Source organism: Zonotrichia albicollis, chromosome 3 (genome assembly GCF_047830755.1).
Source record: "Zonotrichia albicollis isolate bZonAlb1 chromosome 3, bZonAlb1.hap1, whole genome shotgun sequence".
In the NCBI taxonomy this organism is placed as follows: domain Eukaryota; kingdom Metazoa; phylum Chordata; class Aves; order Passeriformes; family Passerellidae; genus Zonotrichia; species Zonotrichia albicollis.
In genome coordinates this window covers 4667548-4684583 of record NC_133821.1, presented here as the reverse complement: position 1 = coordinate 4684583, position 17036 = coordinate 4667548, and the positions used below count along the sequence as shown (strand labels likewise).

At 51.0% G+C, this 17036-nt stretch overlaps 1 protein-coding gene across 1 annotated transcript; it reads right to left on the bottom strand.

The window, feature by feature from the left end:
• Positions 1-2464: 2464 nt before the first annotated feature.
• MCM3 (minichromosome maintenance complex component 3) lies at positions 2465-15696 on the bottom strand. Its single transcript, XM_005490381.4, has 17 exons — positions 15433-15696; positions 14775-14887; positions 13987-14195; positions 13270-13400; positions 12853-13091; positions 12264-12372; positions 11504-11657; positions 10299-10430; positions 9017-9225; positions 7904-8078; positions 7680-7806; positions 6868-7018; positions 6599-6739; positions 6303-6409; positions 5860-5942; positions 5255-5330; positions 2465-5031 (listed from the first exon to the last, which is right to left on the bottom strand). Exons 1-17 carry the CDS (start codon positions 15511-15513, stop codon positions 4833-4835), a joined length of 2436 nt encoding a protein of 811 aa, XP_005490438.2. The 5' UTR covers positions 15514-15696; the 3' UTR covers positions 2465-4832.
• Positions 15697-17036: the final 1340 nt, after the last annotated feature.

Below are 17036 nucleotides of genomic sequence, written 5' to 3'. Positions count from 1 at the left end.
TAGGGATCCCTGTGTCCTGCAGGGACTGGGCAGGGGAAGAATCAGTGCCATGGGGAATTCCTGCTGGGGGATATCAGGGCTGGGATGCCTTCCCTGCTGTGGTGACATTTTGTGGAGAATTCTGAACATTCATACATGCCCAGTTAGGGCCCTGACCACCTTCACTAGCCTTGACCCCCACCCGGAGCCCCATTCTGGCTCAGCTGTGACTCCCAGCCCCTGCCTGAGCTGTGCTGTTGGAATCCTGATCTTCCATCCTTTCTCTGGCCCTGTAAACTGGGTGGAGCTTGGAGCAGCATTTCTGCTGGTTGGACTCCTTGGACATACATGATGGTGAATGAAGCTGGAGCACAAGGAGGGGCCCAGATTTATGGACTAATCTGGAGCTAGTCCATCTTCATATCTTTAGTGTTGGAACCCAGGAAATTCCTCTGGCTGCCCTGGAGGACTCGAGACTCTGGCAGGGGGCTCAGAGACCTTGGCACAGAGTCAAAACCACCTCTGCCTTTGATTTTAACCCATGGAAACAATTATCAACTTTGTGCAAGGAGTTACAAGCCACAAAAGTTTGAGTAGAATGATAGTGAATTTATCACAGGGTGAAAAAGTAGAATTTTGGTGGTTTTAGAATGGAGGTTCAGGAGGCAAGATGGAGGAATCTGGGTGTGTCCAGTCTTTCTCCTTCTTGTCCTCCATCTTCTGGGTGATGGTGGCACTTTTAGATTGGTTTAGAGTAGAAGCTCACTGCCTAACATAGGTGATAGGTACTGGGAAATTATTGTAAATATTGTACAGGTAGTTTTTAGTATAAAAAGATAACACCGCCACGAGGGCGGCCAGTGTGCCATGAACCGACGTTGTGGACAGATCTCAGCAGGTCAGAGAAAGAATGTTATAGATAAGAAACCATAAACAACCTTGAGAATGAGAACAGAAGAATCCTGACTCCTTCTTTGGGTGCTGGGCTGGAAAAAGAGACTCTCAACACATCTCTAGACCACAGAGACCCCCCGAGACTTTAGCACTCCCACACACACAGTTTCTCACTGATCACCTTTATCCTTTCCTTTGCGCACTTTGCTCCTGCTCCTGCACATCCCATCAGTCTTGCACAATCCCAAAACACTCTAATAAGCCCCATGGCCCTGTAGCCAGCAGGGTGGTGTGAGGAAAGCCTGTCCTGACTTATCTGGTGGGACTCAGTGGGATATGGTGGGACTTGGGTTGACCATCATCCTTGAAAAGCCCTGAAAGAGCTGGGTCAGAAGCTTCATTTGAATCCCTCCACCTGGTCCTATTCCTTTGTGCTCATGGAAGATTCAATCCCTCTCAATCACACAATCCTCAATTAATAATTAATAGGAGAGGCAGGCATGGAAATGGAAGTGGAAACAGGATTCTGCAGCCTGTGAGCCAGAAAGGAGCAGCCACCACCAGGAAAGTTGGTGCATGTGGTGTTTCCCTGGAGCACCAGCAGGTCTCTTTGGGAGTAAAAGCTATTTTTATGGCAGAAAAAAAAAAAAAAAATAAAACCCACATAACAACTTGATGAAACTTATTTGTGGAGAAAAGCCCTGAGAGAAATCTTTCCCAAAGCTATGTAGCCAAGCTGGAAGCAAAGGACTAAAGTGTAGGACTCTTCACAAAAATTCATCTTCAGTCATGCAGGAAATCAACAGATTAATGACATTTTCAGTCCTGCCAAAAAACCAAAAATCAGAAACCTCTTACAAATTCACAGAACTTTCCAAGACGGGATTGATGGTCCCTGCTGTCACCTCCCTTGAATCACAGCAGCAGAAATCTCCAGTGACTGATGCTTTACATCACTGCAGGATGTTGTCATGACTTTGTGGTCTGGTTCAACTGACAGCTCAGAGCCCAGCCACTCTCCTCCTGTACGTTTATCACATTTCAGGTTACCCAATCCACCTGAGGCAACACCAGTGCTGTGACACATTCTGTTCCTATTCTGACTGTCCCAAATATTCACCAGCGCATCTACTGAGATGCGACACGGAGCGTGGAGGAGCAAGAGAGGGTAGAATTACCAGAAACCCACTTTTTTTAGCCCAGAAGCTGACCTCCTTTTTTTCCCCCTGAGCATTCACCATGAAAGGAAAGGGCACTGCCATGAAAATGGGTTGGATTGTGCAGGAATGAGGTTGAGTGGAAATGATTATGGGTGACAAAGCGATGACGTTGTCACACCAAACACCAAGTTGTGAACCCCCACCACCACTTTCCACTCACTTCTTGTGTCTTCAGCAGCTTCTAACTTCAGCAGGGATTCCCTCTTTGACCCAGAATTTCCTACAATTGAACTTGATTTGAAATTCACTAAAAAAAATTCATCAAAAAGAGGCCACCCAACATGAATCATCACAAGGGAGGAAAAATACTTTTATTCCTAGAATCACAGAATGACTCTGGTGGGAAGGGACATTAAAGATCATACAGTTCCAATCCCCTGCCATGGGCAGGGACACCTTCCACTATCCCAGGCTGTTCCAAACCCTGGTCTTGGACATTCCCAGGGATCCAGGGGCAGCTTCTCTGGGCACCCTGTGCCAGCGCCTCACCACCCTCACAGGGAAGATTTTTTTTTCCCTTATATATAGGAATATAAAATTATCACAAAAAGGTTTTCCCTCTCACATATCCAGGGCTTGGAGCAGGGATGGGGACTTGGAGATAAAAGAATATTTTAATTCCACTTACAAGAACTCTTCTACTCTTGAGTTTCTATAAGGAAACAGCACTGCAGGAAATGTTACACACTTAGATTCAGGTTTTCATGGGTGATTAAATCACAGAATAATATGGGTTGGAAAGAATCTTACAGACCATCCAGTCCCACCCCCTGCCATGGGCAGGGACACCTTCCACAAGACCCTGTGCTCAGAGGAGCTTCCACAGCCTGCAGCAGCTAAAGGCTGAAATCAAAGCCTCCAAAATCTCCAGATGACAAATAAAAATGTCACCTCCAAAATCTCCAGGGTCACATAAAAATTTCAGCTGCAGCACAGTACACAGCTTGTACTTCCAGCAGATTGCTCCTGCCTCTCCAGCCACCTTTGGCAGCTTTTCCCTTGTCAACAAAGACCTCTCTTCCAATTGCAAAGGATGTACTGAAGTGGCCACCACCACACGGGGGAAGGGAGTCACCCACAGCCTACAGCCAGCCCTGGGCTACAGGATGTGGAATTAACCAGATTTCTCTACCCTGGAGCTCCTCCTGGTGTCCTCTCATGGGAAATTCAGTATTAGCGGTTCCCCAGCTGTAAGCGCAGGGAAAACACAAAATCATGAAATTATGGAATGGGCAGGGACACCTTCCACTAGCCCAGGTTGCACCAAGGCAAATCCAACCTGGCCTTGGACACTTCCAGGGATTCAGGAGCCTCCCCAACCTCACAGGAAAAATTCTTCCCAGTATCTCATCTATCCCTGCCCTCTGGCAGTGAGAAGCCATTCCCTGTGTCCTGTTCCTCCATCCCTTGTCCCAAGCCCCTCTCCAGCTCTCTTGGAGACCCTTTAGGCACTGGAAGGGGCTCTTAAGCCTCTCGAGGCTGAATAATCCCAGCTCTCCCATCCCATCTCCAGAGAAGAGGATCTGTGTTTGACTTTCACCAGTTTTTGCTGTTTTGAACCAGACCTTGCCTGAAGGTCCAAGGTTGCTCCGTACAGCACAATACACCCACCCAGAGATCTTTAGGCTTCAAACATGCAAAATCCCCTCCAACCCTGCTGTCATGGCTTTGTTGGATGAGAGAAGCTCCAATATTTGGCATTTAGAGCTCACCCTGCAGCTGAAGTCCCTCCACAGCAGCACAAATCCCACCTAAGGGCAGCTGTGTCCCTACAAGTGGGACTCCTACATCCCCCCAAAGAGCCAGTCATGGGGTGAACAACAGAGATATTTTTATAACCCAAATAAAGATTTATGGCACGCAGAAAGAAGGGAGCTGTGCAAGTGTCTGGAGATAGGCAGTGACAACAGCAAACCCGTTCAGGGGTGTCTCCAAAGCTCAAACTCACAAAGACAAAAGAAAAAGAAACTAAACAAAAACCCAAACCTTCAGCAGCTCTGGACTACAAGCAGTCAGAACTGATCGGATTGCATGTTCAGCTTTTCTTGGAAGTTTGCCATGGCCAGGACATGATCCCAGGCTAAAGGCAGGAGCGGGAGGAGATGAAATCCATCTGTGCCAGGGACACATTCCCTGGGCAGCTCTGAGGCCTTCCAGGTTCCTTCCCTGGGGGCAAAACCCCCATCAGGGGTGTGAAATCTGGAAATTCAAGCTGAGCCATGGGCAGTGGAACAGATCAGACTACATCTGGCCCTCCACTGCCAGGAATCATCCTCCACAAGATGGGTGGAAGGACAGAACCAACAGGACAGGCTTTAGGCACCTTTCCCTGTGAGACAAGCAGATCTAGGCTATATAATAGGGGCAAAAGGGAAATGAAAGTTTTCCTTACAATGGAGCTCTCATATTGCTTCTCATCACCACTACTGAATGCTGGATTCCAATCCAGATTTTTTTATTTAAAAGCTGGAAATCTGAACACCAAAGCTAAAACAATACATTAAAAACACTGACAATCTGCTCCTAGGTTTTTCCTTTCGTCTCCTTGCAGAAACCTCTTCCCAAATACTCCACTCTGAAGACAGCAAGAACTTCCAGAGCTCCTGGCCAGAAATGCACAGCAAGGAAATGCACAGACTTGAGCTTCCCAAAATCCAGCTCAGCCACATGAAGCATTAAAACACGAAAAGTCTCCAGGCTGAGAGTCCGTGAACAACTTGGGCTCCTGCACCCAGAGGCTCAGATTAAGAAGATAATGTCATCAGACACCATGATCTGGTTGTCATCCTGCATGTGGGCCAGGGCCAGCTTCACCTCGGCGGCCGAGAAGGGCTCGGGGTTGTCGCGGTTGATGGATTCCATCACGCTCTTCAGGCCCACAGACTGGGCATGGGAGGCCTTGAACACCTCCAGGAGAGCAGCCTTGAATGCCTTCAACCTGGTCAGAAGAGAAGGAATCACCCTTGGAGATTGGAGAATAGGCACAAATCCTTCCACTTGTTCCCAGCCCAGGATGCCTCAGCCCTTCCCCATTCCAGCAGCAGCACTCAGTAGGAAAGGCAGAAGCTGGAGCTGGGAGCATCACAGATCCATCTCCAGCATGGGACAACAGCCTGGAGCCACTGGGGGAGGTGGGACACACAGGGAGAGCCCTCACTCACCTCGGCTCAGACAATTCCACCTTCTTCCCTTCACCATCTCCTGAGGCTTCAGGTGTTTTCGGAGGGTGTGCCTGAACTGGAGCAGAAGGAAGAGTTACCTTCACCCTGTGCCTGGTGACCAAGTACCCAGAGAGCAAAAATACTGGGCTCAGGATTGGGGGTGATGCCAAACTGCCCCCCAATACTGTTATTTATGCTGTGGTTTGGAGGTGGATGGAAAAAAATTAATCAGCAATAGAATGACAAAATGGTTTGGGTGGGAAGGGACTTTACAGATCATCCAGGCCCAACTCCTGTCATGGGCAGGGACACCTCCCACTATCCAAGGTTGCTCCAAGGCCCATTCAACCTGGCCTTGGACACTTCCATGGATTCAGGGGCAGCCACAGTTTCTTTGGGAACCAGTGCCAGGGCCCACCCACCCTCACAGCCAAGAATTCCTTCCTAAGATCCCATCTAACCCTGTCCCATACAGATCTGTGGCTCTGAATGGCACTGTACCACACCAGGGACCACAGGTGACAGCAGCATTGCTGCTCCCCAGGCTGTGCAGACCCAGCAGCACCCTCAGGAGGAGCCAGGTGTCACCAAACCCAGGGACTCACCCTGTGGCATCTCCTCCTCAGCATCACTGAAGTCGTACGGGTCGTAGGAGCCCTCCTCCCCTTCCGTGCGTGCCTTCTTCCTTCTGGGAGGGAAAAGAGAGGTCAGCCAAGGGTTTGGGCTGGAAGCGACCTTAAGGATCATCCTGTTCCACCCTCTGCCATAGGCAGGAACACTTTTCTCTATCCTATGTTGCTCTAACTCCTGTTTAGCCTGGCCTTGAACACTGCCAGGGATCCAGGGGTAGCCACAGCTTCTCTGGGAACCCTGTGCCAGTGCTATCCAGCCAGCTCTTTATGCATTAAATTATGACGTCCCTCTACTACAAATGGGGTGGGACAAATCACCTGGGTGAGCAAAACATGGAGTATTTCCCCATGGCTACCTCAGAAGAGGCTGGTACCTTTGCACCATGTCCCTCCCACTCCCTTGCTGTGGCTCCTACCTCCTTGTCCTGCGCTCCTCCTTGTCCTGTGACTCCTGATCTTCCTCCTTCTCAGTCTCTGAGTCATCCTCCGCTGGCTTCCTGCGCTTTTTCTCCTTCTCCAGCACCTGTGTGGCAAAGGCAGGATGGACTCAGACATCACTTTCACTCAAGCTGCTTTTAGAGACCAACCCCAAGTACCCAAAATCCTAAAGTGATGGCCTGATCCCAGCAGCCCAGGGTGCTCAGTTTGCACCAAGCCCAACCTTTTCCAATCTCAGGATCCCCTGGGAACAGAGGGACACTTTCCCCCTCACCTTTTTGAAGTAGGCAAACTGCACCAGCTCCAGAGCTGCCTCAGCATCCTGCATATCCACAGTCTTGTTCATCCTGGCCTTGGCGTGGGCTGTGGAGAGGCGGATCAGGGTCTCCAGGGTCCGAGCTGTGATGGGGGAGGTCTGAGGGGACAGAGAGAGGTGTTTGTGTGACCCTCACAAGGCCAAGGTGGAAAACACCCATAAGAAGAGAGGCCTGTGCCTCAGTTTCCCTCCTCCTGGCCCAAGAAGGAGCTGCCCCCAGGGCTCACCCTGGCCACATCTGAGTTCATCTGGCTCTGGCTGCGCAGGCGGGAATATTCCTCAGCAATGTAGCTCGCCGCCTCCTCAGTCAGCACGGGCTTGATCATCTTTGCTACATGGATGTACTTCCTCATGAACTCCATGCTGACAACCTTCTCCCTGCAGGAATGCACGTACATCCGTATTATCCACAGTGGGAATGGGCTTCCCATCCATTTATACCCCTCCAGGAACCCCATCCAGGTGAGTAGGGAATTCAGCTCCAGATTGTGACCGTATTCACAGGGGTCTTTAGGATGAGGGAAGAGACGAGGATCTGACTCCATGTTTCAGAAGGCTGATTTATTATTTTATGATATATATTATATTAAAACTATACTAAAAGAATAGAAGAAAGGATTTCATCAGAAGGCTAGCTAAGAATAGAATAGGAAGGAATGATAACAAAGGTTCTGTCTCAGACTCTCTGTCCAAGCCAGCTGGGCTGTGATTGGCCATTAATTAGAAACATCCAACATGGGCCAATCACAGATCCACCTGTTGCATTCCACAGCAGCAGATAATCATTGTTTACATTTTGTTCCTGAGGCCTCTCAGCTCAGGAGGAAAAATCCTAAGGAAAGGATTTTTCATAAAAGATGTCTGTGACACCAGATGCTCCCTACCTGCCTGGCACAAGAGATCAAGCAAGGCTCCCTTAGCGTCCTACCCATGGATCAGCTGGAGCATGGCTGGCACTGTCTGGATGCTCAGGCCAAACCCATGAGCCCACAGTGCTGGACACCCCCAGGGAGCTCCAGGGGATGGATGAAGGACTCACTTGCGGCGGTTGGGCCCGTGCAGGAGGTCATCGTGTTTCTCATAGACCTGCAGCTCCTGCTCCTCCTCCTGCATGAAGTCAGGGTCATCTGTAGCCAGCATCTCCACGGCACTGCCCAGGGGCATGGCTGGAAAGGAGAATGCACACAGAATAGGATTTTACCCTCTGAAGCAAGAGCTGCCAACAAGCGGCTCATCCCTTGGCTGAGGAAGGATGGGACTCACCATCCCCATCCTGCTCGTTGGGGTTGCGGTAGCGGTGCATCCGCAGGACATGGTCCGAGATCTCCTTATCCTGCTCAGGGTCCATCTGGTCCAGCACGATGAAGAGCAGGTCAAAACGGGAGAGCAGGGAGTCCTGCAGGCCAATGTTCTCCATGGGGGTCTTGTACTGGTCATACTGGGGAAGGAAAATGTGAAGGGTTACAGGAGAGCCTCACGGGTCAGTCCTGGCTGCCAGGGAGGTTGGGAGGACCTCCTTGGGCCAGGCCTAAAAGGATGGATGGATGGATGGATGGATGGATGGATGGATGGATGGATGGATGGATGGATGGATGGATGGATACCACACCAAACCAAGCCTGCTGCAGCAGTACAACCACTTCTCCCCATCCTGGAAAGCACTTATTTCCAAGGAAAACAAGTATTTTTTGTGATCCCTGATCAGACACCAAGACTGAGGCTCATCACCAGCATGAGGGTCCACTGGGCTGCCCAAACACTTAAACATGGTGAGAAACCCCAGGAGCTCCTCTCTCCTTCAGCAAAGCCATGACCACAACAGACACCAAACCAACAAGGTTTTTGTTGTGCCACACATCCAAGTCACTTGTTTGGGGGTGTAGGAATGTGCTCCCCGTTGATGGAGTGACAAAACTATCCTTTGTCCCCTCAGAAAGGAAAGAAAGAAGCCCAGAAGTTTCTCTCCTCGATTAGGTGAAAAGACACCCCACAGGCCTAGGGGACTTCACCTCAAACTTAAGGATAGCTAAGTGGACAGAAGCCAAAAAGTCCCACCTGGGCAATTATCTAGAAAAAGAAGAGAACAAAGAAACTAATCGCTTTTGTAAGGTGTTTTACCCGGAGCAAGAACCTCTTGCACTTGGCTCTGTTTTTCTCTATTTGTTATTTTGCTTTTTATTAAACTTTTTTGTTTCCAACACTGCAACAGAAGCCATCTGCTGATTTTTATGCCTCCAAGGGTAGCTGAGCTATCTTGGGTGTATTATAGACCTCCAAGAGCTTATGAGACCTGGAGGCTATTATAACATGGGGGATCTTTTGGAATTGACCAGCTGCCTCCTCCCTTCTCCAGGGAAGGGCACCAGCAGCACTCACCCGGCCGTAGACGGGGTTGGCAGCAGCCAGGACGCTGCAGCGGGAGTTGAGGCGGGCCTGGATGCCTGCCTTGGCGATGGTGACCCTTCCCTGCTCCATCACCTCGTGGATGGCCGTGCGGTCGATGTCGGACATCTTGTCGAACTCGTCGATGCACACCACGCCCCGGTCGGCCAACACCATGGCTCCCGCTTCCAGACGCCGCTCCCCTGGGATGGGATGGGGGAAAACAGGGTCAGACAGCCCCCACTGGCCCTACACATCTCCTGCCCTGCCATACCCATCACCCCTGGGATGAGGGTGAACCTCAAGGTGCAGCAGAATCCTTCGTGGTTGCTGTCTGACCCAACTCTACAGCAGAGAATGCTTAGGGTAAGGATCAGGGTTAGGAATGTGTTCCCATGAGGAAGGATGCTGCTAGCCTGTGGGGGTGCCAGTTGTTGGTTTCTCTGGGTCTGGATTAAAAGCACTTGAGACAGTAACTTGTATTCAGACTCAAGTGTTTAATATTTCTTATCAGTAAAACAGTCTCACTACTGTGAGTTCAGCAGCTTTTCATTAGAAGGCAGAAAATGGCCAACAGTCTCTTGTTACAAGGTCTTTTAAGACTAAACTATCCAATTAAGAACTGACACCTAGATTATTTTCCCTTTTAACCCAATAATTGATCCCAAAGAGCCCACAATTGATCCCAAGAGCTGACTTTTCTGCCCAATTACAAAATGCCACCCAAACCCATGAAGAAGGAAGAAGCAGCATGAAGAAGAAACCCAGGATGACACCCTGTGCCCTCCATCTTGCTTCCATCCACAACATACTAAAAATCCCAAAACCTAGATTTCTCACCAAGTGATACACCTACACTACTCTCTATAATCTATTTCACACTTTTGCAGATTCTAGTCTATCTTGAAGTCTGGGAAACTTTCTCCATGAATGAGGGTGAAAGTCAGTGCTCCCCTTGGGGTCAGGGCACCTCAGAGCAGACAGAGAAATATTCCCCATGCCCTGGATTTCCACACTAGCCCTCAGATGTTGCACCAAGTGGAAAAAGAGTAAAGAAAACCACCACCTTAGAGAGATGGAAAAAATATCTCAAAACACAGGATCCCAAGATCGTGAACAATCATAAACATAAAGCAAGTCCTGTAAGTATCACTGCAGAACCAACACCATAAAACCGCTAAGGTTGGAAATGACCTCCCAGATCATTGAGATGAGCAGCCTTGGATGTCACAGAGTCCCTGCCAGGAGTTACAGCCACCACCCCAGAGCTCCTCACCTGTCTCCTGGTCTGTGGTGACAGCAGCGGTGAGGCCGACGCCAGAGGAGCCGCGGCCGGTGGTGGGGATGGCCCGGGGGGCTGTGCTCAGCACGTACCTCAGCAGCTGGGATTTCGCCACAGAAGGATCTCCTGGGATGGAGAATGGCACGTTTAGGAATAACTCATCCGCTGGATAGCAACTGCACCATCACCCTGTGTCTAGTTTGGGGGTGTTCAGAGTGGGGGGAGGTGGAGGGCAAGGGGATAGAAGGGTTTTGTTTAGACTTCATAAAATAAGGTAAGCAGATGATCTTCCCACTATCATCAATAAACCCATGGGAGGAAATAGGGAAGATGGAGATAAGAGACTTGAGGTGATAGGGATGGGACAAGAAGCAATGGGGACAATTCAGAAAATAGGAAACTCCAATGGGAGATCAGAAACAAAAAAACCAGTCTCCTTGACTATGGGCACACACTGGGATAATGGCTCACAGATGTCATGGATTGGGTTGGAAAGGGCATTAAAGGTCCCCTAGAACTATGGGTTTGGGTTGGGTTGGAAAGGACATTAAAGGTCACTTCATTCCACCCTCTGCCATGGGCAGGGACACCTTCCACTATCCTAGGTAACTCCAAGCCCCATCCAACCTGGCCTTGGACACTTCCATGGATCCAGGGGCAGCCACAGCTTCTCTGGGCACCCTGTGCCAGGGGCTCCCCACCTTCACAGCTAAGAATTCCTTCCCAATATTCCATCTATCCTTGCCCTCTGGCAGTGGGAAGCCACTGCCTCTTCTCCTGTCCTTGTTCCAAGTCCCTCCTCTCCAGCTCTCCTGAAGTCCCTTTAGGTCCTGGAAGGAGCTCCAAGGTGTCCCTGGAGACTTCTCCAGGCTGAACAACCCCAGCTCTCCCAGAACAGGGCAGATTCACTCCTTGCACTCCTGTCCAAGGTTTCCTCTGCAGTCCTTCTAACAGGTCCACACCTTTCTTGTGCTGATGACTCCACATCTGGAAACATCTCCATCCCTGGACATATTCAAAACCAACTGGACATGCCCCAAAACAACCTGACCTACCAGTGACACCAGCTCAGCCCTGCACACATCCCTGGACCAGGAACCTCCAGATGTCCTTCTAACCTCAGCCACTCCACAAAACTAAATCCAGAACCTTCCCTCACCCCAACAACACCAGCCAAGGGTGCCTCTGCCCTCCCAGACCTATCAGCAAGATGTTGATGTCTCCTCGGATGCGGCTCCCGTTGTCCAGGATCTTCTCCACCCCTCCCAGCAGCATGCAGAGGATGGCCTTCTTGATGTACTCGTGCCCATGGATGCTGGGAGCCAGGGATCTGGCCAGCTGGTCAAAGATATCCTAGGCAGAAGAGGCAGAGCATGGCCTGTCACATGGGCTGGAGCCAGCAAGAATAAGCAATACTTCAAAATACTCCATTTCAGCGCAAATTTCAGCTTATTTCTATCACAGAGCCACATGGATGAAAATTATTTGGAAAGGAGAAGATTGTTGGCCACAGTTTTCTTTCACAGTGGGATTTATCTGAAGTCCAGGACCATCTTGTCACTGTCACCCAAACAAGCATTGGAAGCAGTGAGAGCAAGGCTTGCTACTCTCTGTGCTGCAAAGGAAAGCTCTGAGCATGACAGGCTGGGGCAGAACCCCATTAACTCAGTCTGAGGTGAGAAAAGAGGTGTTTTCCCTGCAGAGCAAATTCTCTGGAAACCTGCTGGTAGGATCAAGACACAGCAGAGCTGCCAGCAGGAAGGATGCTCAGCAAGCAGTACAGAAGCAGCAAGAAAAACAACAAAACAAAATCATTGTCTAAGCAGAAAATTCAAATAAAATTAGTTAGATAATCCAACAACCTGCTAAGAGACTTGAAGAGCTACTTGCAAGCCAAGAAGAACCTCCTTAACCACATGCCAAGATGAAACTTCATGCCTGGAGACAAGATTTAGATACCTTGGAGCGGCTCTTGCTGAATCTCTTGATCTTGGCCACATCTGAAGCAGAGTAGAGAGGCCGGAGGTCTTTGCTCATCTGCTTCACGTGGCAGGCAATGAGGATGGTCCTGGAGAAGGGACACAGCTGTGGTCAGCTCTGCAAGCCCCACAGAGACAAAGCAGAAGCTTCCACAGGGCCATAATTTGCTCTAGGAAACCCTGGAAGGGAGTGGGAAGCTTTGACAGCTGTAGAACCCTTGATCTGACTGTGCTTCACCATCAGTGGAGTATTTTTCAAGCTGAACAGGCTCCCCAGAGAATGGTCACGGCCCCAGGGCTGCCAGAGCTCAGAAGAGTTTGGGCAACACTCTCAGGGCTGCACAGGGTGGCATTGCTGCGGTGTCCTGTGCAGGGCCAGGAATTGGACTCGATGATCATTGTAGGTCTTTCCAACTCAGCATAACTCGTAAATAGAATCAAGGTACAAACCACTTCCAAGTGATTTAAGCCACTGTTTGACCCAACTCTCTGATGGCCACCTGCCAGATCTCACCTTCCAGAGACCCAGCCAAACAGGGTGAGAGGGCTGAAGCCCCAGGAAGACCCACCTGAAAGTGCCTGAAGTGTAGCCCCCTTTCTTCCCGGGCAGGCAGCGGTACGTCCCCACCACCTGGATGCGGTCCCCAGGCTTCACCTTGTCCACCAGGTCATCATCCAAAACCACATCCACTGAGCGTGGCAGCTGCCCTGCTGGGGCCTTCTCAGGCATCTCCTGGATGGTGATGGTCTGGTGGTCCTTGTAGACTGAGAGGCCAAACTCTGTCTCCAGTGGGTTGTTTTCTTCATCCTAAAGCAGGAACCCAAATTAAAAGATGAGCACAATTTTTCAGGAGAGCAGGGAGGACACACAGTGCATCACCCACTCTGCACAGGGCTGTTCAGCAGGACTGGAGGCTGGGGCTCAGCAGCTCCATCCTGGAGCTGGCACATTCTCCCTAGAGGAGCCTGCTGCTGCTTCACCTCACCTTTGTAGGGTAGATGGAGCTGGATGGGAAAGCATCCAGGGAGGTCATGTCTGTGTATCGGCGCTCAATTGTTTTCTTGGTAGCCGGGCAATAATGGACACTCCGGACGACTTTGGGACGCACCAAAGAGCCTGGGGTTGGAAAAGGGAAGAGTCATGGGCTGGGATGTGCCACCCCTCTGTCAGCAGACAGCCCCCAAAAGGGTCTTCAACATTAAAATCATTTGGGTCACAACTCACTGTCAAATATGGGCAGGACTGGCTGATTTTAAAGACCATCCCAACACTCAAGACCTTCAGCTAAGCTCCTTGGCCCAGGTTGCCAGGATACAGAATCATAGGATGGTTTAAATTGGAAGGAACATTAAAGATTATCCAGTTTCACTCCCTGCCATGGCCAGGGACACCTTCCACTATCCCAGATTGCTTCAAGCCCCATCCAGCTTGGCCTTGGACACGTCCAGGGATTCAGGGACAGCCACAGCTTCTCTGGGCAACCTGTGCCAGGACCTCCCCACTCTCACAGCCAAGAATTCCTCCCCAGTATCCCATCTAATCCTACCCTCTGTCAGTATAAAACCATTCCCTGTCATCCTCTTGTCCTGTCCCTCCAGACCCTTGTCCCAAGTCCCTCTCCACACCACAGCTCCTGGAGGGCTCCAGCTCCTCCACACCAAACCCCGGGCCCCTCCACACCCTGGGTGTTCCCCAATCTCACACTTTGTCACGATGCCCTCCACACAGACAATGCAGCTGAGGAAACAGGCTGTCAGTGTCCTTGGGGACACGTGCTTGGAGCCAAAGCTGCCCTCCAGCCCGATGTAGAAGTCCTCGTACTGCTTGGCATAGGTGGCATCGACAGAGGCGACAAAATCCTTCAGGGCACGCTGGAAGGCAATCAACTCCTCGAAGGCATTGCTCAGGAGCCTGCAGCACAGGGAGGTGACAAAAGAGGGTCAACCCCTTCCTCATCAATGCTTTTTCCCACACCCCTGCTTGCTCCACAAGTTTATCAGGAGGTGAAAAAAAATTGAAGTCTATCACAGCTCTGTGTGAGGTGCACTGGCACCAACAGCTAAGAGGAGAACAATTCCAAGTATATCTAAAAAGCCTCATGTGATCCTGGCCAGACTGGCAAGGCTGGTCCAAAACATCCCTGAGCATTCTCAAAAAGGCTGAGAGAAGTGGGTCTGCTCAGCCTGGAGAAAAGAAGACCTTAGAATCCCTTCCAGTGCCTAAAGGGACTCCAAAACAGCTGGCCAGGGACTTGGAACAAGGGCATGGAAGGAGAGGACAAGGGAAAATGGCTTCATGCTTCCAGAGGGAAGGGTTAGATGGGATATTGGGAAGGAATTGTTCCCTGTGAGGGGGGGAAGGCCCTGGCTTTCACCAGACGACAAGGGTTTGGTGCTTTCTTGTGACAAATGACCTGCAGAACAGGGGCTGGACCTCTGAAATCCCTCTGAAGCCCAGTGCCCCAGGTGTCCCCAGGGGTCCCACACCCACCTGCTGGCTCTCTTCTCGTTCTTGCGCCGCAGGTCGTTGATGTTGACAATGAGCCGATACTGGTTCTCACTGATCATGTCCCGGACCTTGCTCTGGTAAATCCCTTGGTCTTCCTGCAAGTGGGAGTGGGGGAAAGACACCCAAAAAGCAACTCACTTTGCATGTCTGCCTGTGTGAAAAAGCCCCCAGCGGCCCATTACTGCAGAGCTGGATGCCCTTTATCCCACTGGCTGAGCAGGAAGGGGCAACACAGGGACCAGGTGTTCCCAAAACCCTGGTAGGAACGGGGGGACACAGGGACCAGGGGCTCCCTAAAGCCTGGTAGGAATGGGGGGGACACAGGGACCGGGTGGTCCCTAAATCCTGGTAGGAATGGGGGGACACAGGGACCAGGGACTCCCAACACCCTGGGGTACACAGCAGGCAGGATCAGGTGGCTCCCAACAGTCGGGGCATGAATTAGAGGAGACAGACAGACACAGGGACAAGGTGTTCCCGAACTTCCGGAGTAGACACGGGGAAGGGGCGCACAGGGATGAGATGCTCCCCAATCCCCCAGGATACCGTGGGGAGGGGACATGGGGACACAGATCAGGCGTCCCCCAACCCCAGGGGGCATGCAGAGGATGAAGTACCCGCGCCACCCAGCTCGTCTCACCTCATCGTCCAGGAAATCGAGATAATCGCGCTGCGCTTCCCGCAGCTCCGCGTCCTCCAGCCCGCCCGCCGGCGCCGCCATTCTGCCGGCCGCCCTGGGAGAGATCCCTCTGCCGCTGCTGCTGCTGCCGGGGAAGGCGGTGAGAGCCGAGGGAAGCCGGCTGCGCCCGCGATCAGATCAGACCCCGCGATTTGCTCAGGCCCCGCGATCCGCCCCCGCCGCGCTCCCGTTTCGCGCCAAACGCGACTCCTTTCCCGCCACAGAGCGGGAAACCCGCCTCCGTCCCGCCCCTTGGTGCTGCTGATTGGTCAGCACATCCCAGCGCCAGCCAATAGAACGGTGAAGGAGTGATGGACAAGATGCTTATCCAATCAAAGTGCGAGGGCGGTGCAGGAGCGGGGCCATGGCGGGGTTCCGGGAATTGGATTTGTTCCCGGTTCCGCCCCTTGGAAGTCACCGAGGGGCTGAAAATGCCGCTTTAGGGAAAAAAGAGTATTTTGAAAGTCAAACACGAAACAACAGAAACAACCCAAGTAGAATCCCAAACCAATAAGAACCCAACAAAATTTAATGAAAAACTAATTAAAAACTAATTTAGGGGTTTGTTTTTAATGTTGTATTTTGGGGAGCCCCGTCTCCGGATATTTTCACATCGTACAGGCTGGCTGGGCGTTGCTTTTTCGTTTAACGTGGCCCCAGTGTGATTCCAGCAGTTTGGGGGTGAGGGCACAAAACCGACAGGTCCTGTGGTATTTGGGGTGGAAAAGGCAGTTTTGGATGTGTCTTAGAATCCCAGAATAAATGTTTGTGTTGGAAGGGACCTTAAAACCCATCCCATTCCACCCCCTGCCATGGGCAGGGACATTTTCCACTATTCCAGGTTGATCCAAGCCCCATCCAGCCTGGCCTGGGACACTTACAGGGATCCAGGGGCAGCCACAGCTTCTCTGGGAAACCTGTGCCAGGATCTCCCATCCTCACAGGGAAGAATTTTTCCCTAATATTCCACCTAACCCCACCTTCTGGCAAATTAAAAACCAGTCCCCCTTGTCCTGTCACTATCTGCTTGTGTAAAAACTCCCTCTTTTTTCCAAACCTCCCTTAAGTTTCCTAAGAGGAGGAAGAAATTCGTGTTGTAGGCAGGAATCAAAAGGTGCTGCTGCCTACATGGAAACCTGCTGCTCCCCCTTAAAAAACTATCACAGCATCCCTTAAAAATATTTATCTAAACTCTGTTTAAAAATAGAAAAATAATAAAAAGCATGACAAAACTATTTTGTTCAGCAGGGCATACCGTGCACACAAACTTGGCCGTGTCCCCTGGATACTGTAGCTCACAGAAGTAGTTTCCAGGGTAATCCTGGTAATAAATCTTCACCCCGGGGTCTGTTGGGCTGTGCAAACCCCGAGGCACAGAATTCCCACTGCCAGATCTCTCCAGAGGGAGCAGCTGCTTCGGAAGAGGAGCAGGAAACAGCCTTTGCCCCATTTCCCATTTTCTGCTTGTGTGCCTGGATCAGATCTCTCCCTGAAAATGCCTGGCAGCTCTGTGGCTTGGGATTTATACAGCCCAAGTCCTGGATACTTGTCCTGCTCCTGAGAGA